At 40.6% G+C, this 19,708-nt stretch overlaps 1 protein-coding gene across 2 annotated transcripts; it reads left to right on the top strand.

The window, feature by feature from the left end:
* Positions 1–726: 726 nt before the first annotated feature.
* On the top strand, positions 727–18,564 carry NNMT (nicotinamide N-methyltransferase). 2 transcript variants are annotated; one of them, XM_030918463.1, is made up of 4 exons: positions 727–777; positions 1,979–2,258; positions 3,509–3,716; positions 18,091–18,564. In XM_030918463.1, exons 2-4 carry the CDS (start codon positions 2,105–2,107, stop codon positions 18,521–18,523), a joined length of 795 nt encoding a protein of 264 aa, XP_030774323.1. In that variant the 5' UTR covers positions 727–777; positions 1,979–2,104; the 3' UTR covers positions 18,524–18,564. The 2 variants fall into 2 exon arrangements, with proteins under 2 accessions (XP_030774323.1, XP_010370664.1); XM_010372362.2 differs by lacking the exon at positions 727–777 and having other exon boundaries at positions 1,142–2,258.
* Positions 18,565–19,708: the final 1,144 nt, after the last annotated feature.

Raw genomic sequence — 19,708 nt, 5'->3', positions numbered from 1 at the left:
CAGAGTGAGACTCCATCTCAAAAAAAAAAAAAAAAAAAAAAAAAAAAGAAGAAAAAGTTAGAAAGATTGAATAAGACCTAGTATTTGCTAGCACAACAGGGTGAATATAGTGAAAAATAATTTAATTGTACCTTCAAAAATAACTAAACAAGTATAATTGGGTTGTTTGTAACACAAAAAAATACATGCTTGAAGTGGTGGATACCCCATTTACCCTGATGTGATTATTTTATATTACAGGCCTCTATCAGAATATCTCATGTAACCCATAAATATATACACCTACTATGTACCCACAAAAAGTTTTTAAAAAGAAAAATAAATAGCGACCAAAAAAAAAAGAGAGAGAGAGAGAGAGAAAAGAAAAAAGAAAAAAAAGATCAAGTGCCTGGCTGGGTAGAACAAATTCTAAGGCCACAATGTTACTGACCATGGGTTTTTTTGGCTCTCAGTGTGTAGAAATTGACACAAGGCCAATAGTCTTCCCAAACACGCTTTACTGGAACTTATGCCCTGGCATAAGAGAGACAACAAAAGAGAGAGAGAGAATTATCTGGCTTGCTGACTCCTTGAAAAGAACCGGTAGGGAATTTTTATTAGGCAAAGCACAGAAATTGACGTCAGAAGTAGGGTGTGCTGCTGGGCAAAGCACATGAGAAGTAGGGTATGCAGGTCAGCATTACCTGGTTGCAATGGTTATCTTGAGGAATGGGCCAACTGGTGGTCTGGCCAGTGGCAACAAGGCTGTAAATCAATTGCTCAGCATACCTTCCCGAGGTGGGACACCCTGCAACATTGGTTATCTCCTAAGGCCAGGTCCTGGAATTAAGTAAAAGGATGACTAGTGGACATGTCGTCAGTGAGGTAGTGGTGTGGGTTTTGTGATCAGTGGGAACGCATAAAAGAATGCTTTAGTGGGGAGTGAGCTGAAACCAAGCCCCATCCCTACTCTATCTTAAAGTGAATTCAGAAAAGGGGATTTAAAGAATTCTTTTTTTTTTGAGATGGAGTCTCGCTCTGTCGCCCAGGCTGGAGTGCAGTGGCGCCATCTCGGCTCACTGCAAGCTCCGCCTCCCCGCTTCACGCCATTCTCCTGCCTCAGCCTGCCGAGTAGCTGGGACTACAGGCACCTGCCACCACACCTGGCTAATTTTTTGTATTTTTAGTAGAGACGGGGTTTCACCATGTTAGCCAGGATGGTCTCGATCTCCTGACCTCGTGATCCGCCCGCCTTGGCCTCCCAAAGTGCTGGGATTACAGACGTGAGCCACTGCGCCCGGCCTTAAAGAATTCTTAAAGGAAGTAAAGTTAACTTTGAAAGAACTGTCAGGATTTGGATTGACCGAAAGGAGTGGGGAGGCTTAGGGAGGAGGTACTTGCCAGACACTGGGTCATGGCAGTGGTGGGTGAAGCTGCAATGGCCTAGGGCAGGGATCGATAGGGGGTCTGGGCATGAAGGATGTTTGGCTGGACTAGACTTTACAAAGCTTTATCCAGGCTTTTAAAATTTCTCTTTCCAGACTTCATCTGAGACTCCTTCTTCAGCCAACATTCCTTAGCCCTGAATACATTTCCTATCCTCATCTTTCTCCTCTTTTTTTTTCTTTTTTCCTTTCTTTTACATGTTTAAATTTAAACGATACTTTGTGACCCGTTTTCCTGGGGGAATCATGGCAAGACCGAGAAGAATGATGGTGCTTGTTAGGGGATGTCCTGTCTCTCTGAACTTTGGGGTCTTATGCATTAAATAATTTTCCTGACGAGCCCAAGTGCTCCCTCTGGTCTACAATCCCTGGTGGCTGTCCTTCACCCCTTGGGCAAGCATTGCATACAGCTCATGGCCCTCCCTCTACCATACCCTCCACCCCTGTTCTCCTAGGCTCCCTCCTCCAGGAATTTCATCACTTCCTAGAACAGCCAGAACATTTGTGGTCTATTTCTCTGTTAGTGTTTAACCAAACATCTATTCTAAAGGAAGGGCTGAACTGATGGAAGAAATGCTGATAGCCTGAGACTCAGGAAGACAACTTCTGCAGAGTGACTCCCTGGCCTCTGGAGGAGACAGAAGGAGGGCAGCACTCCAGTGGCACAGAAGTGAGACACAATGGAATCAGGCTTCACCTCCAAGGACACTTATCTAAGGCATTTTAACCCTCGGGATTACCTAGAAAAATATTATAAGTTTGGGTCTAGGCACTCTGCAGAAAGCCAGATTCTTAAGCACCTTCTGAAAAATCTTTTCAAGATATTCTGCCTAGGTAAGTCTGTTGTCCACATGTCTCCCCACTAACATGAGTCCTATAGATAGAGTCTCAGGGCATGACTGGGTTTTGTGTCTATCATTGTTGCTTCACAGCCCTTTTGGCATCCCCATTTATTTAACTAGGATAAAAATGAATATTGGTGTAGCGATTCCACAGTTTACAAAGTGCTTTTGTTTCTACTGTCTCACTTAGTCATGCAAAAGGAAACCGGAGGGCCGGAGTGCTGTCCTGAGTCTACCTTGATTTGCTAGGCGACTTGAGGGAGACTTTTAGCCTCAAAGGGCCACTTAAGTGGAAATTCTAAAACAGTACCTTTTCTGATCCTAACTCAAGGGAATGCTGTGAATATGCGTGAGATAAAGACCTCCCAATATATGAAGAACTGGATGCTTTTTGAAGAAATACATTATATAAACTCAATTTTTTTTTTTAAATTAACTTTCTTTGAAAGTATTGCTTAATAGTTTTTACATTCTTCGTGCAACAGCCTTTCTGGATCTGGTGTTCAGTCTGTACACCAGAAGTAGATCTTTTTTACCTTCTCCTAGACCTTAAAATTCCTGGCGACATGCCTCCACCCTGGATTGGGGAATGAAAAATGAAAAGATTTCTTTTTCTTTTTGACTTTAAATTGTATTAATGTTTGAGGTTTTTCAAACTGATGGGATTTATTTAAAATTCAAGTGAGACATTTTTGGTATTTTTGATATTTGTATTTTCTTTGTCACTATGATGTAAATTACAGGGATTTTGGGAAAATATGGGATTTTTATTTTTTATTTTTATTTTTTGGAGATGTAGGTCTCACTCTGTTGCCGAGGCTGGATGGAGTACAGGGATGTGATCACAGCTCATCATAGTCTCGAACTCCTGGACTCAAGGGATCCTTCTGCCTCAGCCTCTCCAATAACTAGGTCTTCAGGTGCACGCCACCAGGGCCAACTAATTTTTAAAATTTTTTGTGGAGATGAGGTCTCACTATGTTGTCCAGGCTGGTCTCATCCTCCAGGCCTCAAATGATCCTCCTGCCTTGGCCTTCCAGAGTACTGGGACTATAGGCATGAGCCACTGTGCCTGGCCCAGAAAAGATGTTTTAAAAGAACATTTTGAGGGAAAAGTTGTGAACAGTAGTGGTCTGTCTTTGAGGATCATCAGCACAGTCCCAGGGAAGACAATGTAAATTTGACTCTGCCCACTGTCATGAGATGCCTGACTTCTCCTCTTTGTTCCTCCCGCTAACCCAGATGGTGTGAAGGGAGACCTGCTGATTGACATCGGCTCTGGCCCCACTATCTATCAGCTCCTTTCTGCTTGTGAATCCTTTAAGGAGATCATCGTCACTGACTACTCAGACCAGAACCTGCAGGAGCTGAAGAAGTGGCTGAAGAAAGAGCCAGAGGCCTTTGACTGGTCCCCAGTGGTGACCTATGTGTGTGATCTTGAAGGGAACAGGTAGAGAAACTCGTGTCTACTTCTTGGCTTTCGAAGTTACCTGAGTGATGGTTGGCAAAAGCAACAGATAGGGACCAAAGAGAAATCCAAGTGGAGAATGAATGATAACGAGAGAGCGAGAGCAAGAGAGATGAGATAGGCCTGTGTGTGTGCGTGTTTATAAATTTGTGTATGTACACGTGCATGTGTGCACCAGAATAACAGAAGACACAGGGAGAGGGTGGAAGAAATGGATACTGAGCAAAGAGGAGTAAACCCCCAAACTTTCCAGGCCTGTGGGGACAAGAACAGTGTGCAGTCAAGTACCTTGGGACCTAGGTTTAGGACAGCTGCAAGTAAAAGGCTAACCCAGCTTCTCACCAGCAGCTTTTGGATGTCAGGGCTTGTCCCTCACCTCACTGTCACGCTGTTGTAGCCATCCAAGCCTACAGAACTTGGCTGTGAGTGTGGCTAATGCTGACATCACCAGATACAACCAAAAGCTGACTAGGTTTTTAAACTGAGGTAAGCAACATAAAGGAATTATTTGAGAAGAATTTATTAATCACCATCCATGAAAGTAGACTTTATATACTCACGACTAATGGTCAAGATCTTACTCTACCATATCTACAAATAAATTTATGCAAACGAATCTCATTTGTTCACATAAATTTTAATTTCTTCCAACGTGGGAAACTGGCAATAGCCTATTAGCCAGAGGTAGCCATGTCTGCAATTCACTTTCTTTCTCGTGTCCTTATGCATCTCCATCTTTTGCTGATTGTCTGACAATCTCCAGTCTATTCCCCAACTGATCATTCGCTCCTGGAGCAACATTTCTCTGCTGCTATGCATATTGCTGAGACCCCACAGACTTCTTTGCAAACTGCATAAAAAGACAAATGTATGCAATTATAGTATCTGCAAATAAAATTAGATTTTGTTCTTCTATTCCAACTTTACACTTTTTATTTATTTTTCTGCCCTTATTATGTTTGCAAAAACTTTCAATACAATATTGGATAGAAATGATGACAGCAGACCTCTGTGCCTTTTTCCATATTCTAGGAGAAAAAATGTTCAATGATTTATCATTAAGTATATTAACTATCGATTTTTCGTATTCTTTATCAGACTAAGTTCTGCATTCCTAGCTTTTTTGAAATTTTAATCAAATGTTGAATTTTGTCAAAATGTGTTTGCGTTTATCAAGATGGTCATATGATTTTCCTCCTGTATTCTGAAAATGTGAATTACATTGGATGATTTTTAATGTTACACCAAAGTGGCATAAACTGCTTGGTCATGAAGTATTATTCTTTTTATGTATTGCTGGATGTGGTTTTCTAATTTTCTGTTAAGGATTTTTGCATCTATATTTATGGGGATATTGAGCTATAATTTTCTTCTAGTGTGCTTCACAAATTTTCATATCAGCATGATGCTGGAGTCATAAAATGAGTTGGGAGTGATTTCCCCTCTTCTATTTTCTGAAAGACTTTGAGTATTATTAGTATAATTTCCTTCTGAAATGATTGATAGCATTCACCAGTGAAGCCAGGGGAATCTGAAAGGTTTGTGTGAGAGAAGACTTTATTAAAAATAGTATTTCTTTAATGGTTACTTGGATTTTCTTTTCTTCTTTGGTCTGTTTTGGTAAGTGGTATTTTTCAAGAAGTTTGTCATTTTCATCTTGGTTGTCAACTTTATTGACTTTTTTTTTTTTACAATATCCTTTTAATACCTTGTTATGTCTGTAGGATCTGTAGTGATCTCTCCTCTTTCATTCTTGATACTGGTAATTTGTCTTGTTTTCTTTCTTTTGTCTTGATCAACCTTTCTACAGATTGATCATTTTATTAATCTTTTCCAAGAACCAAAGTTTGGCTTTGTTAATTTTTCTCTATTGTCTGTCCATTTTCTATTTCATTGGTTTCTGCTCTTATTTTTGGTAATTTTCTTTCTTCTACTTATTTTAATTTTAATTCTTTTCTAGTTTGTTTTAATTTTTTTCTAGCTTTCTAAAATTTCTTGTTTTTAATTCTTCTTTTAGCTTCTTAAGTTGGAAGCTTATGCCATTTATTTCACATATCTCTTTCTTCTAATGTAGGCATTTAATGCTGCAAATTTCCTTTAGCACTGTTTTAACTACATCTCATGATTCTCGTATGTGGTGTTTTTATTATTTTCAAATTCAGCTTACTGTCTCATTTCCTTTGTAATTTCTTTTTTGACCGCAAATTATTTTGAATTATACTGCTTAATTTCCAAAGTATTGGGGTTTTTCTAGATATTGTTATTGCTTTCAAATTAAATTTTGTTGTAGTCAGAGATTTATTTTGTGGCTCTGCATATGGTCGATCTCAGTAAATGTTCTATGTGCTTTCTACATTGAAAAGAGTGTATATTGTTCAGTTGTAGGTATAGTTTCTATAGATATCAATTAAATCAGGCAGTTGATAGTATTGTTCAAATTCTCTACATCCTTACTGAAGTTTTGTTTACTCTCTCTGTCAATTACTGAGAGAGAGGTGTTCATGTCTCAAACTATGATTGTTGATTTATCCTTTGCTCCCTGTAGTTCTGTCAACGTTTGCTTTATGCATTTTGACACTTGTTTTTAGCTCTGTTATATACATTTTTAAGATTGTTATGTCTTCTTGATGAACTGACCATTTTACCATTGTGAAATATCTCCCTTTATTTCCAGTAATGTATTTGTCTTGAAGTCTACTTTTTCTGATGTTAATATAGCTACATCAGCCTTCCTGTGCTTGCTATTTTGCATGGTGTGGTGGGCAGCCTCTAAAATGGCCCCCAATAATCCTTGTGTGAGTATTTCCACCTTTGGGTAATCCCCTTCCCTAGAATATCTACTGGATTTAGTGATTCATTACTGACAAATTTGGTAGAATGCAGCTATATTATAGCACATATAATTATGTGAAATTATAATATCACATAATTTAATTGTGATATTAAATTAAAAAGGACTACAGCACCACTACACTATTAGATCTAGGCCAGAATCTGGAAGACTGACAACACCAAATGCTGATGAGGCTGTGGAGAAACAGGAATTCTCATTTATTGTTTGTGGGAATTAAAAATGGTGTAGCCACTTTGGAAGACAGTTCGACTATTCCTTGCAAAACCATTCCATTTAGCAGTTGCACTCCTTGGTATGTAACCCAAAAAGTCGAAAACTTATATCCACACAAAAAACTGTACACAGATGTTTATAGTAGCTGTATTCATAATTGCCAAAAATTGAAAGCAAAGAAGATATCCTTCAGTAAGTGAATGAACAAATAAACTGTGGTACAGTTAGACAATGAAATTATATCCAGTGCTAAAAAGAAATGAGCTATCAAGCCACAAAAAGATGTGGAGGAAATGTAAATACAATTACTAATTGAAAGAAGCAAATCTTAAAAGGCTACATGTATGATTCCAACTATATGACATTCTGGAAAATGCAAAACTAGGGCAGAAGTAAAGAAGATCAGCAGTTGCCAGGGTCAGGGAGGGAGGTAGAGTATAGAGGATTTTTTAGGGCAGTGAGACTACTCCGTACGATACTATAATGGTGGACACATGTCATTATATATTTGTCCAAATCCCTGGAATGTACAATACCAAGAGTGAATCTTAATGTAGATTATAGACTTTGGGTGATAATGGTATGCCAATGTAGGCCTTCTGCTTGATTTTTGCAGTGAACCTAATGTTGCTGTAAGAAACAAAATCAGTTTTTAAAAAATGACAGCTTTTTATTGGGTATTCTCTCTATCTCCTCTCTCGTCCTGGGGAGTGAACTTGGAACCAAATTTCCCCCAGTTGAACCACAAAAAACAGTGAAATAAATGTTTGTCATTTTTAGCTGCTAAATATTGGGGATAATTTATCCTACAGTTATATATAACTAATATACATGATACATCTACATATCTTTTTCTACCCTTCTGTTTTCAGATTATGTTTTCTCTTGTTAATCCAGACTGACAATTTCTGTCTCTAACTGGGTTGTTTAGTCCATTTACATTTAATGTAATTACTAATATTACAGGGTTGAATTTAAGTCTACCATCTTGGTATATGTTTTCTATCTGTCCCATCTGATTGTTGTTCACCTGTGTCTTTCTTCCAGTTTTCCCTTGGTGAATGCAGTAATTTTTAGTATTCCATTTAGTATAAGTGTACATATTTTTAATATTTCTTTTTTTATCTCCTCTATTAACCTCTTCTGTGTCTTGTGTGAGTTTGTATGGTTTTTCTAGAAATTGCAATATGCATCCTTGACATATCTACTGTCTCATGAAGGATGTAAAATATTCCAACGTGTAATTTCCTTAACTGACTTTCCTGGCCCTTATGTTCTTGCCATATATTTTATTTCTATGTTTAATACTATAATACATACATTGTTATTAGTTTTGCTTTAGTTAGTGCTTTTATTTTTATTGTCTTATTTTTAATTATGATTTTTAAAATAAAATTTACTATGTTTACTACGTTTAAGTGTTAGTTGAATAGTGTTAAGTACAGTCACATACGTCAGTATACAGTTTTAAACAATGCATGTAACAATATACAAAAAACATAGGAATTTTGGACTGAATGTTTTTATCCCTCTCTCCCAATTTCTGTGTTGAAATCCTAACCCCCTTATGATGGTATTAAGAGGTGAGAGCTTTGAGAGGTCATTAGGTCATGAAAGTGGAGATTTCATGCATGGAATTAGTGCCCTTATAAAAGGAACCCCAGAGGCTGGGCGTGGTGGCTCAAGCCTGTAATCCCAGCACTTTGGGAGGCCGAGATGGGCGGATCACGAGGTCAGAAGATCGAGACCATCCTGGCTAATACAGTGAAACCCCGTCTCTACTAAAAATACAAAAACTAGCCGGGCAAGGTGGCGGGCGCCTGTAGTCCCAGCTACTCGGGAGGCTGAGGCAGGAGAATGGCGTGAACCCGGGAGGCGGAGCTTGCCGTGAGCTGAGATCCGGCCACTGCACTCCAGTCCGGGCGACAGAGCGAGACTCCGCCTCAAAAAAATAAAAATAAAAAATAAATAAATAAATAAAAGGAACCTCAGAGAGCTCTCTAGCTCTCCTTCTGCCTTATAAAGATACAGTAAGAAGTCAGCTGTCTGTGGCCCAGAAGAGTCCTCATCAGACCCTGACCAGGCTGGCATCCTAATTTCAGACTTCCAGCCTTTAGAATTGTGGGAAATAAATTTCTGTTGTTTATAAGCCACCAGTTTATGGTATCCTGTTACAGGAGCCCAAACTAACTAAGGCTATATTATGCATACGTTTAAGATCTTTTATGTTTACCCACATATCTTCTCTAGTGTTTTTCATTCCATTCCCAGGATCTGTTCTTCTGCTTGGCGTCATTTTCCTTCACCTGAAGAACTTATTTTAGTATTACTTATAATGCAGGTCTGTTGGAGACAAATTCTCTTATCAAGTCGGGTAAAAAGTTAGTAATTGTTTTCCTCTCTGCTAACTTGAGGAATTTAACAATTTTTGATACCCAAAGTCGCCTGGCATCTCTCTTCCCAGTATTTATTATTGAAACCTGAGATTTTAAAGTTCAAATATTATAATTTAAAGTATTACTTTTATATTTTCTTTCAAGATCAGTTTGGACATTTGCTTTTGGTTTGTAATCAAATTTAGAATTATTTGGACATAGTTGGTGCTCATTTTATACAAGTTTTCTAGATATTGAGTCTTTAATTTTGATTCATCTGTCAACTGAATAGATCTTCAAATATTTGTTTCAAGAAGAACACACAGTGACATGTTTTCTAAGTCCATGCGTATATGAGAATGTATTTGTCACCCTTACACATGAACAAAATCATAAAATTGTTTAAATATTGCCCCATTTTTTTCTGACATGTAGTAAGAAGTTGAGAGAGGCTATTCTATTTTTTTTGAGACAGGGTCTTGCTCTGTCACCCACACTGGAGTGCAGTGGTGCGATCTCGCTGTAACCTTGACTTCCTGGGCTCAGGTGATCTTCCTACTTCAGCCTCCTGGGTAGCTGGGACTACAGGTCCACACTGCTGTAGCTGGCTAATTTTTTGTAGAGATGGGAGTTTTGCTCTGTTGCCCAGGCCGGTGAGAGCCTATTTTCATATGCCATTTTTACCTGTATACCCCTGACTTAGAATTTTATGTTGGCTATAGCCTTCAAAGTGGAGCTATATTCTTCAACATAAAAATAATTTCATACACCTTTTTTTCTCTTGACTATGTGATTCCACAGAATGAAACTGACATTAACTACAAGCAATTGCAGCTATGACAATTTAGATAATATCTAAAATTATTTAGTAAATAAGGAAATTCCCAGGATTTGTAGAATCTCAGGGAAACTTTGTAAAAATAAATAAATAAGTCTTCAGTCATTGTTAGACAACACACCTTTCCAAAGTCCAAATCATCTGTCAAGAAGGCTTTTGAAACTTCGTTCTCACTTTCTGTATCCACCACCGGCCTTTCCATCTCATTCAAAAATAAACCCTTACAATCTAACAGGATAGTAAAGGCATTGCTTATCTCACACCTGAATTGTCAGCTTTGAACAACTGGCTCTTGAGACACTGTCCCTTCCCAATAACTCTGTTGGAAACTGCATTTTTGGCAGTAAATTTCTGCATTCTTACCATTATCCTTGTGCTAGATCCTGTAGCTTTAATTATTTTGAGAATGATAGTGATCCTATGCAACTCATGTCTTTCCTGCATCTTCAAGTAGCTTTATCAACCTACAACCTGTTTCCTTCAAGACGTCAAGGTGATTTCTTCTTTATCTGAAGCTTTTTCTTGTGCTAAAGGCTGACAAAGACATATGTACTGTCTCCTGTTCTTCTACCTCTGCATTTAAATACCACTCATTTTAAATTAGCTGGCCATGGTGGTGCACACCCATATTCCCAGCTACTGGGGAGGCTGAGGAGAGAGGATCACTTGAGCTTGGGAGATCGAGGCTGCAGTGAGCTGTGGTCACATTCCAGACTGGCTGGCAGAGTAACACTTTGTCTCAAAAATAATAATAAAAATAAATAACCCTCATTTTTACAACTATCTAACAAAGTCGTAAGAAAGTCAAACACTAAGATACAACTACTCAAGCTTATTCCATGAACAGAGGAATATGAGCTCTTTCCTTAAGGAATTGTGGAAGCTGCATTACTTAACCTATGGTTCCTGGAACTTGGAATGCATAGCTTAGGCTTGTGGTCCCTGGACTGGTAGTTTTGACAACATGTGGGAGCTTTTAGAAATGCAGGCTCTCAGGCCCCACTAGCCACCTACAGAACCAGAACCTTCACTGTAATATCTGCTAAGGGTGGTATGCACATTACAGTAGAAGAAGCACTGGTGTCTGGAGCAGGGCTCCCCTCCAGGTATGCCAGGACACACACACAGGTGGGTGGGAATCAGCTGCAGGCATGCTGTCCAAGCTGTTTTCCTTGGCCTTCTGGACAGCAGGTAGGGCCTGGAGGACCTCCTGGTTGCCTCTGTAGAGAGTGGCTCCTCCTCATTTTTTCTTTTTTTTTTTTTTATTATATTTTAAGTTCTAGGGTACATGTGCACAACGTGCAGGTTTGTTACATATGTGTACATATGCCATGTTGGTGTACTGCACCCATTAACTCGTCATTAACATTAGGTATATCTCCTAATACTATCCCTCTCCCCTCCCCTCACCCCGGTGTGTGATGTTCCCCACCCTGTGTCCAATTGTTCTCATTGTTCAATTCCCACCTATGAGTGAGAACATGAGGTGTTTGGTTTTCTGTGCTTGTGATAGTTTGCTCAGAATGATGGTTTCCAGCTTCATCCATGTCCCTACAAAAGACAGGAACTCATCCTTTTTTATGGCTGCATAGTATTCCATGGTGTATATGTGCCACATTTTCTTAATTCAGTCTGACATTGATGGACATTTGGGTTGGTTCCAGGTCTTTGCTATTGTGAATAGTGCCGCAATAAACATACGTGTGCATGTGTCTTTATAGCAGCATGATTTATAATCCCTTGGGTATGTACCCAGTAATGGGATGGCTGGGTCAAATGGTATTTCTAGTTCTAGATCCTTGAGGAATCACCACACTGTCTTCCACAATGGTTGAACTAGTTTATAGTCCAACCAACAGTGTAAAAGTGTTCCTATTTCTCCACATCCTCTCCAGCACCTGTTGTTGCCTGATTTTTATGATTGCCATTCTAACTGGTGTGAGATGGTATCTCATTGTGGTTTTGATTTACATTTCTCTGATGGCCAATGATGATGAGCATTTTTTCATGCATCTGTTGGCTGCATAAATGTCTTCTTTTGAGAAGTGTCTGTTCATATCCTTCACCCACTTTTTGATAGGGTTGTTTGATTTTTTTCTTGTAAATTTGTTTAAGTTCTTTGTAGATTCTGGATATTATCCCTTTTTCAGATGGGTAGATTGTAAAATTTTTCCCCCATTCTGTAGGTTGCCTGTTCACTCTGATGGTAGTTTCTTTTGCTGTGCAGAAGCTCTTTAGTTTAATTAGATCCCATTTGTCAATTTTGGCTTTTGTTGCTATTGCTTTTGGTGTTTTAGTCATGAAGTCCTTGACCATGCCTATGGCCTGAATGGTATCGCATAGGTTTTCTTCTAGGGTTTTTATGGTTTTAGGTCTAATATTTAAGTCTTTAATCCATCTCGAATTAATTTTTGTATAAGGTGTAAGGAAGGGGTCCAGTTTCAGTTTTCTGTATATGGCTAGCCAGTTTTTCCAACACCATTTATTAAATAGGGAATCCTTTCCCCATTTCTTGTCTTTGTCAGGTTTGTCAAAGATCAGATAGTTGTAGATGTGTGGTGTTATTTCTGAGGCCTGTGTTCTGTTCCATTGATCTATATCTCTGTTTTGGCACCAGTACCATGCTGTTTTGGTTATTGTAGCCTTGTAGTATAGTTTCAAGTCAGGTAGTGTGATGCCTCCAGCTTTGTTCTTTTTGCTTAGGATTGCCTTGGCTATATGGGCTCTTTTTTGGTTCCATGTGAAATTTAAAGTACATACCGTAGCCTTGTAGTATAGTTTGAAGTCAGGTAGCACGCTCCTCTTAACCTCAGCATACCTGAGAGAAGAAGGCTTGGGCTCCTGTCGAGGTGGTAGTTCTCTGAGGTAAATGCTATCTGTGCAAAGACCTCCATTTCTATTTAGAAGATGTTTGTATGTTGTCCAAATATAGACACAGTTGTGCCAAATGTGTTCCACAAACTGGTGAACCACCTCTATTCTAAAGCATCTCTGGACTTTCACAACTTGCAAAAGGATATTGATATGCTTTTTCAAAACCAGGATCTTGATGATCATGACGATTGTTTCAGTGACACCTAGGAACCATTCCTGCCTTTTACAAGGATGCCTCTCTCTTAAATAGTTGCTCTTGCCACCTTATCTCCCTGGGAAAATTCACAGGGCAGGTTGAAAAACCTTCAACTAACTATTTCCTCAATTGTAAACATTTCTACTCACAGGTCTCAGAGCACCTCAAACTCAGTGTGTCCAAAACAGAGCTACGATCTGCTCCAGATCTGCTTTATTTCTGATATTCTTAGCTGCTTGATTGGCACCATCATATAATAAATTGGACAAGCCAGAACCTGGAAGTGAATCTTGTCCTTTCCCTCTCTGTCATGTTCCACATGTAACTTAACATCAAGCTCTGTCCGTTTTACTTCCTGACTTCCTCTGTAACCCATTTCTTCCCATGTTTACCATCATCTGGTCCCAGCTACCCCTGTTTGCCTCCTGACTGCCCTCCCACTTCCACTCTTGCCCCTCCACTCAATTCTTCTCTGCCCTGCGGCCCAAATGACCCTCTCAAAATGTAAATCCGATCACGTCACTCTCCTCTTTAGTGCTCCCTAGTGACTCTCCGGAGCTTTTGGAATGAAAAGCAAAATTCCTGTCATGGTCCACAAAGCCCTGCCTAGTCTGGCTCCTGCCAACCTGTTTCCCCACAATCCAGCCACGTTGGCACTCTCCTCCTGTGTTTCCTCCCACCACGTGGCCTTTGCACTTGTGGTTTCATCTTACTGGAATTTCCTCCTGCCCTCCCTACTTGCTTCGGTCTGGTTAACTCCTACATATTTATCCTCTATATCTCTGCTTGCCCGACTCCCTTTTGGAAGAGCTTTTCCTGATTCTCTAAGTCAAGGGGACCTCCCAACATCTCCCCATTAGTGCCATGCTCCTTTCCTTCCTTGCGTTTGTCAGTTTTAATTTCCACTTCTGTGAGTGATCATCGGGTTAATGCTTTCTCCCGCCACCCACTGGTCTGCAATCTCCATGAGGTTAGAATCTGTTTCTCATTTGTTCATCCTTGTGGCCCCAGTGCCCAGCCTATTTCCTGTAACATAATAGAGGTTTAAAACATATTTGGAAAATACATGAATACCCACATTTTGCTTTTCAGACTCTTCCTCCTAGAATATCATTCACCTGATTTGGGTGTGGGGTGTGGTCTGCATCAAAGGTGCACCAATGATTATTCCTTGCCCATACAATTCTCACAGTGACCTCCAAGCTTACTTAGCCTTGATTTCCTTGACCTGTTTTGATGGTTCTTTCTCAGGAGAGCCTGCAGGAACTTCTGGGGTTGGGGCTTTGGGGGTGTGAGAACGATGAAAAACAGCTTGTCTGGGAGATTCTGATGCACTGCTGGCTTTGCCGAGAGAAGGCAGGAGGAACCGCCTCTAAATCTCAGGATAGTTCACCTGGAATGTGGGAAGACATTCTCAGAAAGGGTTCTTCCCGGGGCTCTCCTGTTCATCCTTTCTTGCCTCCCTCCCTCCCTCCCCATACCCCTCAGGCTTTTATAGATGCATATTTACAGGGGACAGGGCTGCCTTTTTTTGCATATTGTTTCATGTGAAAGGGTAGATCTTTAGAACTAAAGAAATGGCCACGCCGCTGTTAGCTTTCCGCAAAACAGCATAGCACTCTCCTGGTGTGTGTTTATTACCCACCCCATGAGCTAAATGTGAGGCAAAGTGGTAATTGGCTGGGTCTCCGGTGAGTCCATTTCCCTGCGTTGCCCCAAGGCGTATGCAGGCTTTACACAGCTACCTTGGCAACTGACTTCCCCAATGTTTGCTGTGTGTCCAAGGACAAGCAGGGATCTACGACTCTCGGTGTTTCTAGCAAATTTCCCTCTCAAATTGGCACATTCTCTGTGAGCTTTGGAGACTTCACAGTGTGGCTCACAGTTTGGGAACAATTTGCATCATCATCTGACTGGCAAGTTCTGGTTCTGTGGTAACTCAGAGTTTCAAATAGCTTAATACACAATAGGGCACAGAGGCTGGTTCTGCTTCTGATGTAATCAAACAAACATTTCCACAATGTTCCCGTTATAGAGGATCATCCCGAAACACATCCCCCAAAACATGTTGTCACTACTCTACCTTTTGGTATACACTTTATTATTATTCTTGTGTGCAGATAGGTTACTTAAGTTTTTCTGTTCTAGATTAGTTTGCCTATTCAAATGCATGTTTCTCACACACTTCCACAGTGTTAAATCATTTTTTTTTTTTTTTTGTTATTCTTAAAGTGTTCTATCAAATCATCCATGTTGTATCAAGGCTGGGAGGTAGCTTTGTAACTAGTTTCCCACCTTAGAATGAGTAACTGTCTGCTTTGTCCAGGACTGCAAGGGGAACTTAGAACATGGGATTTTTCAGGACTCAAACTAGAAAATCCAAGGCAAATCAGGACAAAGTGGTCACCCTGCTACCATTTCTAGCCTTGATAAAGGAGCAGGTCGACCCAACCAAGGATAATTTTTGTTTTCTATGTAGATACCAGTTTAGTGGTATCTACCCTAAATGGTAGGTAGTGGTTGGTAGGACTTCCCTGAAATCAACACCTTGCTAAGCTTATCTCTCTCTCTCTCTCTCTTTTAATATAACAGTTTATTGAGATATAACTCACATACCGTACAATTAATGTGCCCATTTAAATTGTGAAATTCAGTAGTTTTTAGTATACTTTCAGAGTTGTGCAACCTTCATCACAATCAATTTTACAACATTTTCATAATTCTCAAAAGAAACTCTGTACCCATTAGCAGCCACTCCCATTTCTCTCCAAATCCCTCAGTTCCTGGCAACCACTGGTCTGCTTTCAGTCTCTGTAGCTTTGCCTTTTCTGGGCATTTCATATAAATGGAATCATACAATATGTGGCCTTTTGGTTCTGGCTTTTTTCATTTAACCTATGTCTTCAAGGTCCATCCATGTTATAGCATGTGTCAGAATTTCATTTCTTTTTGTTGCCAAAAAATATTCCATTATATGTGTATATCACATTTTATTTACCTATTCAGAAGTTGACAGTTGCATTGTTTGTACCTTTTAGCTATTTATAAACATTCATTACAAGTTTTTGTATGGATATATGTTTTCATTTCTCTTGGGTATATACCTAGACAGATTTCCTGGGTCATGTGGTAACTGTATATTTAACCTTTTAAGGAACTGCCAGTCTGTTTTCCAAAGTAGCTGGACTATTTTACATTGTCAGCAACAGTGTATGTAGGTTCCAGTTTCTGCACATCCTTGCCAACACTTGATATTATCTTTTTTATTATAGCCATCATAGTGATGTGAAGTGCTATCTCGTGGTTTTGATTTGCATTTCTCTGATGGCTGACAATGTTGAGCATGTTTTCATATGCTAATTGCTAAGCTTCTTAAATGGAAAATTATAGCAAGCATAAAGCATGTTTGCAAAGAAGTGATTATATTCACTAGGATTAAGATCTTAAGTGAATATTTAAGATGCCCATGTCTACTGTCTACTCTCTCAAATCAAGTTTTATTTAAACCATTGACTTTTCCTCATGACTAGAAATGGTCCCAGTGAAAGTCTCCCTCACTTGCTGGAATGTGGGGCCATCTCTGCTGTCTGTCAAGCCTTGATGTCCAAGTGGCCGTCTTCTCCTGGAGTCTGCATCAGATGGTGGAGTGTGCATTTCCAGAGCATGAGACTGGGTCTGCTCCACAATGCTTTGCTCGTTAACTCCTTCCAAGAACTCAATACCCAGGGGTCACTCCTATTCTTAGTGCTCTGGGGCCTGGGCTCTTAACACACTCAGTGTTTCTTCCCCTTTTGTCACTTATCTGATCTTCTGCTACTTCTTTCTCCTTTGTCCACCCCTGCTCTCCAGTTTCTCTTGTGCACTCTGTTTATTGAATTTTGATCATTTGTTTGTTCCTTTCTTCCCCCTGTAACAAATTCAAATAGGATACAAGCCACTCTGTCCCATCTCCTGCCCTTGCCTTCTCTTCTTTAATTCTTTTATTAACTGATTTTTCTCTCGAGAATCACCATTGGGCCAGGTGTGGTGGTGGCTCATACCTGTAATTCCAACAGTTTGAGAGGCTGAGGCAGGAGGATCACTTGAGGCCAGAAGTTCAAGACCAGCCTGGGCAACATAGGGAGACCCTGTCTCTATAAAACAATAAACTAGCCTAGAGTGGTGTTGCATGACTGTAATCCCAGTGCTTTGGGAGACTGAAGTGAGAGGATCCCTTGTGCCCAGGAGTTTGAGGTTGCAGTGAGCTATGATGGCGCCACTGCACTCCATCCTGTGCAACAGAAGAAGACCCTGTCTCTAGAAACCAAACAAAATAATAAACCCAAAACATGCCATTGATTTGGCAGAAAAGGACAGGGTTCCTGCCTAGGCTACCAAAAGCACGATCTCTGTCAGAAAACATACTATCTGCAATATTTTTTGGAATCTAAGAATGGGAAATGTAGCTTTCTTCTCTCTAGGAGTGCCCTGTTCACAGCTGTGGGATGATGATCAATAGTTCCTAAAAAGGTCTATGGATGATCTCACCACTGTTATTGATCAGCAACTACTGCAAAGATAATGTTACAGCATTTGAAACCCTTTATTATTAATACTTGTTCTGTATGGGTCAAGTAGCCACTACCTTACAGTTTGGAAAATGGGACAAGCATAATAACAACAAATAAATACTAATAGATGGGCCAGTATAGTATAAGTGAGTGCTAAACTAAGCAGGGAAGGAGGAATCATTTCATGGAGGGAAGTCCATGGTAGTGGCAGGCTGCTAGGTATTATCATTTTCACGTACTATTCACTTTATAAAGAGATTCAACGTGGCTCGGGGTAGTACGGTCTCATTCAAATGCCAAAATGGCCCCTCGGTTCTTCTTTCTCTCCTTTCCCAATAGAGGAGGCCCTAAGGATACACAACTGGGACAATATGGCCATTTTTAGCCTTGACTCAAGAGATCTGGGTTTCCCATGACTGGAGTGGAAAACAATGTTTGTGGGTTTGTGTTTTTCAGAGTCAAGGGTCCAGAGAAGGAGGAGAAGTTGAGGCAGGCGGTCAAGCAGGTGCTGAAGTGTGACGTGACTCAGAGCCAGCCGCTGGGGGCCGTCCCCTTACCCCTGGCTGACTGCCTGCTTAGCACGCTGTGTCTGGATGCTGCCTGCCCAGACCTCCCCACCTACCGCAGGGCACTCAGGAACCTCGGCAGCCTACTGAAGCCAGGGGGCTTCCTGGTGATCATGGACGCACTGAAAAGCAGCTACTACATGATTGGCGAGCAGAAGTTCTCCAGCCTCTCCCTGGGCCGGGAGGCAGTAGAGGCTGCTGTGAAAGAGGCTGGCTACACGATCGAATGGTTTGAGGTGATCTCACAAAGTTATTCTTCCACCATGGCCAACAACGAAGGACTTTTCTCCCTGGTGGGGAGGAAGCTGAGCAGATCCCTGTGATGCCTGTGACCTTAATTAAAGCAATTCCTTTGACCTGTCCAGTTGACTTCAGTACTTGGTTCTAACTGCCAAGTCATGTGCTGAGTAGAGGCTCAGTGGTTGGGGCCTGATGGTTCATGTAGGATAGGACTGGAGAGGTCAGTCTACAAACAATCCACTGACCACTTGGAGCTTCACACAAATGTTGGTGCTATGGGACCCAAAGATGAGCAATTGGTATTCTAGTCTTCATTGCCTGTGTTTACAAAAGAAGACCTCACTTCCCTAAACATCTAGTTATGGGGGCTCAAGCCCATACCTGCCTACAGGGAAGTGTCTGTAGTTATTCACTATTAGTTTCCTAGGGGGCGCTGCTGTCTCCTTCTTTCCCAGGAATGGGCTTCTCCTATTCTTCAACTCTTGCCTTCTTCCTGGAGCGTCTACCAAACCCTGGCCTCTGCCGTTGTTCAGGCTGCCCTGTGGGTATAGCTGTTTGCTAGACTCCACTCTGGCCTCAGGGGCCAGAGAATAGCTGTCCAGCATTTCTGTTCATCCCAGCAATCCAAAAAAATTTTTTAGCTACAAAGATCACTCTATTTTCAAATTCAGACTCTGCCACTTATTAGCTGCTTCTCATTAGGCAAGTTACATAACCTTGCAGTGCCTCAGTTTCCTCACCTATAAATATAAAATGAGATTAAAATAGTCTTTTTATTAAGATAATTAAAGTGAATTGTGGCCAGGCATGGTGGCTCATGCCTGTAATCCTAGCACTTTGGGTGAGGCAGACAGATTGCTTGAGCTCAGGAGTTCGAGACCAGCCTGGGGAACATGCAAAACCCTGCCTGTGCTAAAAATACAAAAAAATTAGCCGGGTGTGGTGGCACATGCCTGTGGTCCCAGCTATTCAGGAGGCTGAGGTAGGAGGATGGCTTAAGCCCGGGAGGCGGAGGTTACAGTGAGCTGAGATAGCACCACTGTGTTCCAGACAGAGTGAGATGCTGTCTCAAAAAATAAAATAATAAATAAAATGAAGTGAATTGTTACATGTAAAGGACCTAGAATATTGCATGGTGCTTGATAAACATTCAGTAAATGTTAGTTATAATCATTATTATTATATGCATCATCATCAATATTAGTTGCCAAAGCAGCTGAGAAAAAGATGGCTTGTTCTCCAAGCAGGAGGGAGGATTCCTGTTCTGG

This window comes from Rhinopithecus roxellana, chromosome 15, assembly GCF_007565055.1.
Source record: "Rhinopithecus roxellana isolate Shanxi Qingling chromosome 15, ASM756505v1, whole genome shotgun sequence".
Lineage (NCBI taxonomy): Eukaryota > Metazoa > Chordata > Mammalia > Primates > Cercopithecidae > Rhinopithecus > Rhinopithecus roxellana.
This window is presented reverse-complemented; position numbering and strand designations above follow the sequence as displayed.

What these genes read in the sequence shown, in the direction of transcription:
- NNMT (XM_030918463.1), top strand. Translation starts at nt 2,105, where the DNA reads ATGGAATCAGGCTTCACCTCCAAGGACACTTATCTAAGGCATTTTAAC. An exon ending in TTTCAAGATATTCTGCCTAG is followed by an intron (nt 2,259 to 3,508) that starts GTAAGTCTGTTG and finishes CCGCTAACCCAG; the next exon opens with ATGGTGTGAAGGGAGACCTG. An exon ending in TGTGATCTTGAAGGGAACAG is followed by an intron (nt 3,717 to 18,090) that starts GTAGAGAAACTC and finishes TGTGTTTTTCAG; the next exon opens with AGTCAAGGGTCCAGAGAAGG.